This window comes from Labeo rohita, unplaced genomic scaffold (genome assembly GCF_022985175.1).
Source record: "Labeo rohita strain BAU-BD-2019 unplaced genomic scaffold, IGBB_LRoh.1.0 scaffold_1667, whole genome shotgun sequence".
Taxonomy (NCBI): Eukaryota; Metazoa; Chordata; class Actinopteri; order Cypriniformes; family Cyprinidae; genus Labeo; species Labeo rohita.
The window spans coordinates 6,053-15,946 of NW_026127854.1; the positions used below are offsets into that span (position 1 = coordinate 6,053).

General features: G+C 33.1%; 1 protein-coding gene across 1 annotated transcript; it reads right to left on the bottom strand.

The window, feature by feature from the left end:
* Positions 1–5,656: 5,656 nt before the first annotated feature.
* Positions 5,657–6,632, bottom strand: LOC127158725 (stonustoxin subunit alpha). The gene is made up of 2 exons (XM_051101742.1): positions 6,550–6,632; positions 5,657–6,462 (listed from the first exon to the last, which is right to left on the bottom strand). The coding sequence occupies exons 1-2, from the start codon at positions 6,572–6,574 to the stop codon at positions 5,897–5,899; spliced, it is 591 nt and encodes a 196-aa protein (XP_050957699.1). The 5' UTR covers positions 6,575–6,632; the 3' UTR covers positions 5,657–5,896.
* Positions 6,633–9,894: the final 3,262 nt, after the last annotated feature.

Genomic DNA, 9,894 nt, shown 5'->3' on the forward strand with positions numbered 1-9,894 from the left:
TTGTAAAAGAAAAATATCATTATTATTTATTTATTGTTTATTGTTTATTTTTTATTTATTTTTTTAGGATTGCTCAATTCAATTTGATAGAATTACACTATTATTTGAAATCTGTAAAATTTGAAAAAAAAAAAAAAAAAATAAAAAAATCAATTAAAGTTCCCAATCGCATCTGTGCCTCTGTGTGCCCCAATATTCAGACGATTGATCTAGTTTATGCCATTTTAAGATATCAGTTGTAAGACAACAGTTAAGTTGTAGGTTAAGTAGGACTTAAATAAATCATTGTTTATTGTTATTATTATTATTATTATTATTATGCTTCCATGAAAAAGTGGAGTTCAGTTATAAATTATAGTAATACAAAGTAAATATTTTCTATCTAAATGTTATAGGCTGTCTTTTGTGACTTCAGCTTACATTCTCTTTTAAAACTGATGTAGCACAGGTATGGCAGTGAGTGAAATGGCCTGGAGCATGTGCAACCTGCAGATGATACAAGGAGTCTGGAACAGGAGAGCGACACAAAGCACCTGGACTCAGAGTCTGGTCTGCAACCAGAACACAATGCAACTGAGGCCATGGAAACAAAACTAAAAGAGGCTGGACCAAATAATGGCGAAAGTGTCCAAGGATATGCAAAAAGTTTTCTATCATTTTGAATAGAAAACAGTGGAACAAAATCAGACCACAAAGTGTTTTCTCTAAATTAAGACAGCCTTGGACTCATTATTTATATAAGTGGTTTAAAAAAAAAATCCATGCTGCACACTTTCTTTCAAGTACACTGTAAAAAACAACCTATAGAATCTACTCAATATAATGGGGTAAACTGATGTAACAATTTGCACTTCGTTTTTTGGGTAGATTCTATCCTATATATTTGAGCAAAGAAAACCTGAGTTTACGAATCTACTCAAGAAAATGAGGTAAATTGAAGTAACAATTTGCACTTCGTTTGTCTATATATTTGAGTAAAGAATACCTGAATTTAACAGCTATGACAAACTAAAAAAAAGTAGATAAAGTCTACACAGCAAAAAGCCCAGTGTTAAATGAACTCTCACGGGAGTTTATTTGAGTGTTAAAATGAACACTGAAGGAGTGTCAAAGTTAATGAGGTAATTAAGTGATTCACTGAGTGATGACTGAAAATTATTGAAGACACCAAAATGTTTACATCACCATTATAGTGGTCAGTGTTAGCATTAGTTGGGCTCTTGACCTGTAGCGTTTTAACTTTAGCTTTTGTTCAACTGTTTAGTTAAACTAGCCAGACAAGCCAAAGAGCAAAAGTCATGCAGTGGTGATAATTCTGTTTTAAAATAAACTTAATTTGAGCCACTGAAACCATTTAGAGCTCTATATCCTTTATTTATTACAACTGCCTAGTAGGTGTCACAGCTGCAAAAAAATGATAAAGCCTGAATTTTTTTTTTTTAATTTTGAATGGACTTCTCACAAGCTCCTCCGATCAAAAAAAACTTTCAAAAGCTGTTCTTTTAGGCACACACAGACATCATGAATCAGCATATGAATCTCAAAAATGGTGACAAACAGCATATTCAGAAACAGATCAACTCTAAACATCACGGAAATCATCAGCTCATAATTTATTCATGCCACAATGCATGATGGGAGATATGGATGAGTTTTGATTGGCTACAACATACGTTTTTGCTGGTCACCATTGTTGTGATTCTCATGCTGATTGTTGATGTCTGTGTGTCTAAATCTAAAAAAATATTTATATTTTTTCCAATCAAATAAATTTCAGAAACACCTGTCTGATTAAACCAACATAAACAAAACACAACTCACTTCTTCTGATTGCTACTACATGACTTTGTCAAAACATATTCAAACCCACAAAATCTCATTTCTTCTGGGTTGTCTGACTGTTATAACTTAATTACAACACCCAAACAAAATCTAATATTAAGAAGTTACTGGTAAAGAGCTAAACTAATGCTAACACTGACCACTATAATGGCAACTTACAAAATTAGATTTTCTCCTTCTGGCGATTCTGTTTATTAACATCAGGCATCTTCAATAATTTTCAGTCATCACTCAGTGAATCACTTAATTACCTCATTAACTTTGACACTGCTTCAGTGTTCATTTTAACACTCAAACTCCCGCGAGAGTTCATTTAACACTGGGCTTTTTGCTGTGTAGACTTTATCTACTTTTTTTTTAGTTTGTCATAAATTCAGGTATTTTTACTCAAATATATAGGATAGAATCTACCCAAAAAACAAAGTGCAAATTGTTACATCAGTTTACCCCATTATATTGAGTAGATTCTATAGGTTGTTTTTTACAGTGTACCAACATGTAACGGCTCCCCACAACAGGAAAAACAATGCTCCATATGTACACATTTCAGCCATCTGCACATTCCCCTCGTGCACTGCTAGATACAGCTTCAGGGTGAAGAAAAAAACAGCTACAATAGACAAACAGGTGAAAATCATGGTTCACCGAAGTGGAGAAATACAACATAAAATCACATAAAAAAAATTCGGTTTAGATTACTAAACGTCTAATTCATGGACCTAGCCATTATTTTTAATGCAAACTTCGGTCAACCTCAAAAGGGGAACTTATGGCAGGAAACATGACCTGAACAAAAATGTTCTCAAAGTCATTGGTTCAGAGGTAAGAAGAAAGCAATGTCTCCATAATGATGTTTTGATGGAGATGCACCTCACACAGACAATACTCAAAGAGACAGACACAAAATTCTTTAAAATTCCAGGATACGTTCAACACCTCAGTATTGAACTGTTTGGTGTGCATATGTACACAGAAACTGGCATCAGCATTCTTGTAGAACATTTAAGAAGCAGGTGTCCAGTTACTCTCTACCTTGATGCTACTGGTGGGCTTGTGACAAAACTTCCAAATCAGACAAAAACAATACTTTACTACTCACTTACTGTTCCTGGAGGAGGTCGATATGCACCCCCTCTCCCAGTATGTGAAATGCTGTCTAATGAGCATTCTGTGCCTCCAACTGCATTTTGGTTAATGCAGTTTACACTCCATTTGTCAAAGTACACACAACTCCACATCCATCAGATCAAAACTGATTTTAGCTGGGCTCTAATGCAAAGTGTCCTCCTTGCTTTCAATAAAGAGAACATCACCACCTATATGGACAGAGCATATGCAATTTGCAGAGGGGAAAGAAGGTGGGACGAAATAAGACCTGACACTGTGCTGCATATCTGCTCTGCCCATGATCTAAAAGCAGTTAGACAGACAATTGCTAGGGAAGCCAGTGATAATGGTCTGAGAGACTTTGTCACCTTTGGATTTGCAAGACTACAAAATGCAAGTTCCCTCAGCGAGTCTGCAAACATCTTCAGAGCATCATGCACAGTCTTGTCAACTCCTAAATGCACAAAAACTGTCCAAGAGAGCCTGCGTTTCATGAAGTGCCTCATTTAAAAACTCACGAGGGACCACTGGAAGACACAGTGCTGGAAGACTCTGAAACTGAATACTGTGGTGAAGAAACAAGGGACCTTAGATCAATTCTGGGCAGATCACCATTCACTCCATTTTTCCATCGACTGTTGGAAGAGGTCAAAGAGCAGGCAGCAAAAGAGCCAGGGTCAAATGAGGAGAAACTACACTTCTGCCCAGGCATTATTGACTTCCTCTTTCAAAATGATCTTGCCATCTTTCCCCTGTTGAGTGGTTTACTCTTAGGAAATGTAAAGAGGTATGCCTCCGATGAGAAAAACCTGGAGGCAAAGAGCAAACCAGAGAAAACACAAGACACAAACTGCCACGTAGAGAAGTGGTTTGGGATCGTAAAGCATTCCATCATTAAGGAAAAATGTGTTAGACCAGGAACATTTGTAAGGAAAATGCTTCTCTCCCTGCAGGGAAGGTACACAGAACACATTTTGCAACATAACCTCTCCCAAGAACTGCTGTTGAGACCTTCCAGCAGAGGACATTGACCAGTCTCGTGAGACATGGACAAAGAGAGAGGAAAGAAGATTCCCAGCCACAAAGTCAAAATTAAACTACTCTGCTCCACTAGTGTGTCAGTCCCCCATGTACTTAACTTATATTACACATGATTTGTTCACTGATATAAATGTCTACAATGTACATGGGTAATTATGTTTATTTATTTATTTTGTTATTAAACACTGAAAAGTTTATTCTGTACATAATTGAAATACACTATAATTATGTACTGAGGAACTTTTTTTTTTTAATTATTATTATTTTATTTTTTTTACATTCCAAGTACTAAGTGTGACCCAAAAATGAAGAGACTCAGAGTTTTCTGGAAAAATAGCTCTATTGTAATGTAATACTACCATAAAATCAGCTCAAAATGCTAAATAATAATCAAAAAACATTATTGAACGAAAATATATTACATTAATTTTCCTAAAAAACAAAATAAAGTTGTATTTCAAGTGTGACCCAAAAAATTAAGAGGCTCAAAGTTTAATTTTAATGGAAAAATAGCTCATTAAAATTTTGTAAAAATGTAATACTACAATAAAATCAGCTCAAAATGCAAAATAATAATCAAAAAACATTATTGAACAAAAATATATTACATTAATTTTCCTAAAAAAAAAATAAAGTTGTATTTCAAGTGTGACCCAAAAATGAAGAGGCTCAAAGTTTAATTTTACTGGAAAAATAGCTCATTAAAATTGTATAAAAGTGTAATACTACCATAAAATCAGCTCAAAATGCAAAATAATAATCAAAAAACATTATTGAACAAAAATATATTACATTAATTGTCCTAAAAAAATAAAATAAAGTTGTATTTCAAGTGTGACCCAAAAATGAAGAAGTTTAATTTTACTGAAAAAACAGCTCATTAAAATTGAATAAAAATGTAATACTACAATAAAATCAGCTAAAAATGCTAAATAATAATCAAAAAACATTACTGAACAAAAATATATTACATTAATTTCACTGCAAAAATAGCTCATTAAAAGTTTTTAAAAATGTAATACTACAATAAAATCAGCTCAAAATGCTAAATAATAATCAAAAACATTATTGAACGAAAATATATTACATTAATTTCCCTAAAATACAAAATAAAGTTGTATTTCAAGTTTTACCCAAAAATGAAGAGGCTGAAAGTTTCATTTTATTGGAAAAATAGCTAATTAAAAGTTTTTTAAAAATGTAACACTACCATAAAATCAGCTCAAAATGCAAAATAATAATCAAAAAACATTACTGAACGAAAATATATTACATTAATCTTCGTAAAAAAAATTAAAAATGTTGTATTTCAAGTGAGACCCAAAAATGAAGAGGCTCAAAGTTTAATATTTCTGAAAAAAATAGCACATTAAAAGTTTTTAAAAATGTAATACTGCCATGAAATCAGCTCAAAATGTTAAATAATAATCAAAAAACATTATTGAACAAAAATATTTTACATTAATTTTCCTAAAATACAAAATAAAGTTGTATTTCAAGTGTAGTGCATAGTATCATAAAATCGCATCAAAATTGTAAATAGTAATTGAAAAATATTATAGAACAAAAACATTACCTTTGCCAATAAAAAGAAAAAAGTTTTTTTTTAAAGCTCATCATTTTTGACTGTGAAGGAGTGAAAACAAATAGAAATACAGTCTGAAGCTCATTTGCATAATCAATATTTTAATATGACACAACAGTGTAAATATGACATGTGATTTTATTTGTGTGTATGAGTGTGTGATTTGTGTTGGACAGAAACACAGAAAGTGTCTCTGACTGGAGAAACATCTTCATCCTGATGATCTGAAACAGGAAACTGTCTTGTGTGTCTGATATTGAACTTCCTGAAGCCTGTGATTAAAACACACACAACAACAGCAACACTTTCACATCATTACACTCACACTGTGTCCACTAATGTCTGTGTGTGTTTAATGTCACACAGAGACAATGAACAGTTGTAATCAAGTCTAAATCCAGCGTGTAGTGTTTGAGTGAATGTGTGTGTGAATGTGTGTAAGTGTGTGAGTTTGTGTGTGTCAGAGACGCTGTAGAAGGACAAAGTGCCACCAGACACGTCCACATACACTCCTACTCTCTTACTGGACACTGAACCAGCAGATACAGCAGTGTCATTATTATTGTGACGGGGAATGAATGTGTGATTATAGCAGATCAGACTCCAGGAGTTCACATTATCTCCAAACACACAGTCATCACTCCCTCCTTTCCTCTTGATTTCTTTATATGACACTGATATATCAACATAATTTCCACTCCATTCAGTTTCCCAGTAACAGCGTCCAGTCAGACTCTCAACACTCAGAACCTGAGGACACACATCAAATCTTTCTGGATGATCAGGATATGACTGATACTTAAACACATGTGTCACCTTTCTGTTCTCGTCAGACAGTTTGAGGTGTTTGTTTGTTGTGTTTGTATCCAGTGTGAGATCACAGGCATCTGAACACAAGAACACACATTACAAGAGACACATTTACAACAACTAAACAACAAACAACAAAACTGTGTTTCTGTTTGTGGACTTACATTTGTGGAGTCCTGATGTGATCATGAACTCTCCTCCATGATCCACACTAGAAAACACACACACACACACACACACACACACACACACACACACACACATATTCAGAGAGTCAACAAACTGTTGCTATGCAGTTGCTAAGATACTGAGGGCAGTTGCTAGGCTGTTGCCTACACTGTAAAAAATTGCACTGTAAAATAACAGTAATCTACTGGCAGCTGTGGTTGCCAACATTATACTGTTATACTGTTATTTTATAGCTCTCTACCGTTAATTTACAGCTCTTCATTTTTACAGTATGTTACCGTTATTATACCATGTGGTTTATTGTTTATATGGTGTTAGTACAATGAACTTATTTAATTTGAGTCCACTAAGAAGAAATATTTCTTAATATAAACCCTTAAAATGTAATAAAAAAGCAATCATTAAAAAATTGAGATTTAGTTAAATTAACACTGAAGCAGAGTTAAAGTTAATGAGATAATTAAGTGATCAGTTAAAAGGTGATTGAGCATTAGTGATGAACACCTGCTCTTAACAAGCAGAATCAATAAAGAAAAAAGAAACACAAGAACTACAACTGATTCAGCCTCAGATTAAATCAACTGAAATAAAATAAGTGATTAAATCGCCCAAGATCTCAGCAGATGATGATTAAACAACTCCACAAACAGCATCACCAGCTTCACTCATTATTAACCAGACTGACTTTATTTTTGTCACACGTCTACAGAAGCTCTTATTGAGATTTATTGAGATCAAATGTTGATGTTTCAGTGGTTAAAATGATGCCACCATCATGGAGATCAGCATTTGCTTTAGTTTAGCTCTTGACCCTTGAATTTTTGGGTTAGATTTCTCTGTTCAACTCTGCATATGATATTGTAAAACAGAATGATCAGTGCTTTACATGAAGTGCATGTTAACTGAATTTATGTGATGGGATGTTTATTTTGAGCTGATTTGATTACGGATAACTTTCTTTCAGTTTGTGGTTTTAGATTTTGCATAACCAATCCTGTGGAACTTAAAAAAAAAAAAAAAAACTTAGGAAACAATTGTAGTAACACTGTAGTAAATAATTATTTCTAGGTTCTTGTAAAGCATAAGTAAACACCACTATTACTCAGAGACACACAGACATCAACAAAATGCTTTATGCTGAAACGCATGCTGGGTAACAACATAGTAAAAACTCCCATCATGCACTGCAGTATGAATAATTATTGTCACCACTGTTGAGGATCAAATGATAAGTGTTCATGTCTAAAATCCTAAGTAGATGCACCTCTTTTTTTTTTTCTTCCAAATTAAAGCTTTCTGGTGGTGATTGTTTAACAGGACCTTTTTTCAGCAATATGCCCATCAATAAACCAAAGCAAAAGATTGCTTTATAACATTCACACAAATGAGCTATAAGCAAAAAGTGTAAGATAATCTGTTGTTTCAAACATTTGATTCAACAATAAATAAATACTATATTACAATTGCTTAGAAACAAAATTATTGCAAGTTATTAAAAGGGTCAAGAGACAAACTAAAGCAAACCTTGACCACAATTATGGTGGCATTATGTTTATTATTATTGTTATTATTACAATAAAGCCAGTCTGCTTAGTAATGAGTGAAGCTGGTGATGCTGTTTGTGGAGTTGTTTAATCAGATTTTGAGAGATTTAATGTCTTTTATTTCAGTTGATTTAATCTGTGGCTGAAGTCAGTTGTAGATCTTGTGTTTCTCTGTTCTTTAATGATTCTGCTTGTTAACAGCAGGTGTTTCATCACTAATGCTCAATCACCTTTTAATTGATCACTTAATTATCTTATCAACTTTAACTCTGCTTCAGTGTTAATTTAACTCTATTTAGAGAGGGACCAAATGTTATCTGAATAGAGTAAATTTTACTCTGTGAATTTTACTGTGCAGAAACACAACTACAACTGACTTACAGTCAACAGCCTTAGATGAAATCAGCTGCAATAAAAGACATTACAAGATCTCTCAAGATCTCAGCAGAGAATGATTAAACAACTCCACAAACAGCTTCACCAGCTTCACTTATTACTAATCAGTTTGTCTAAAGCGCTTATTTAGAACAGAGGTTTAGATGTTGAATTTGTTTAGTTTGAACTTACCATTAAGGTGATCAATGTTTGCTTTAATTGGGCTCTTGACCCTTCAATTCATAACTTTTGTTTTTTGGGTGCTGTAAGTCTGTGTCTACAAAACACATATACTATGGCAAAAAAAGACCAGAAAAAAAAAAAAAACATTATTTGAAAAGCGGTTGGTCATTAGTAGAGATTTACTTGTGTAATATCCTGATTCAATGACCTGATCAAAAGCTGAAATTTGTGGTTACATTTGATATATTGTAGTAACATTGTTATATTAATTTATCACTACTAAAGTCAAATAACATAATTAATTTTAAAAATACTTTACTCCAGACATTTGAACACCTGTGTGATTTAGATGCAAACATTCCTCAAGAATCAGCATATGAATTGTCTCTGTATTTTCAGGAGTGTTTATTCTTATATTTGCCTTAATTTTTCAGTATTTTTGTTGTGACTTTTTAGTAGCGTGTTTTGTGATGTTCAAAGATGTTTACTTGCATATTTTGTTGATTGCCACCATTGTTGAGATTCATATTCTGATTCTTCATGTCCATGTGTGCCATGAACAAAACTTTTTTGTCCACAACTTTACAAAAAAAAAATAAAAAATAAGTTGTTAGAATTAAAAAAATGTAAATTAAATTTTAAGTTAAAATTCAACTTCTAGAAGCAAAAGGCTTTTATATTTAACCCTTTTACACGTGAGTTTAAAATATTCTGGCTGAGCTCCCAGAGTGAGTTTTTTTTAGGCAACCGTTATTTAGAACGTATAGCTTTATTGTTTCCATGGCGACGCGTCGTGTTTGTCATGTGACACAACGCAGCCACAATAGCGCTGTATGACACATGTATCACTTTTATGTCATTTTTCACTTTTTATTATTAATATTCACAAACGTGCTCACTGTATTATGAAATATCTGATATTCCAATTCTGAAATATGTGCAAGCAAATTTATTTAGAGGTTTAAACACTTTTATAATGAGCGTGTTAGTTAGAGTGATGGGCGCCGCCATGTTAGTTCACGCTGAATCAGAGCTGTGGGCTTTACAAAACGCAAATTCATCCTCTCCTCCCGAAAAACATTAAAGTAAGTCTCTGGTGAGCTTGGAGAAGAGCAGAGTAAATTTTATTGTTACCTACACAATGTGTATATGACAAATGTGTATATATCAATAAAATGTATATATATCAATAAAACATGTCGTCAGATAACATTTGTA

What these genes read in the sequence shown, in the direction of transcription:
- LOC127158725 (XM_051101742.1), bottom strand. Translation starts at nt 6,574, where the DNA reads ATGATCACATCAGGACTCCACAAAT. An exon ending in CACATCAGGACTCCACAAAT is followed by an intron (nt 6,463 to 6,549) that starts GTAAGTCCACAA and finishes TCTTGTGTTCAG; the next exon opens with ATGCCTGTGATCTCACACTG.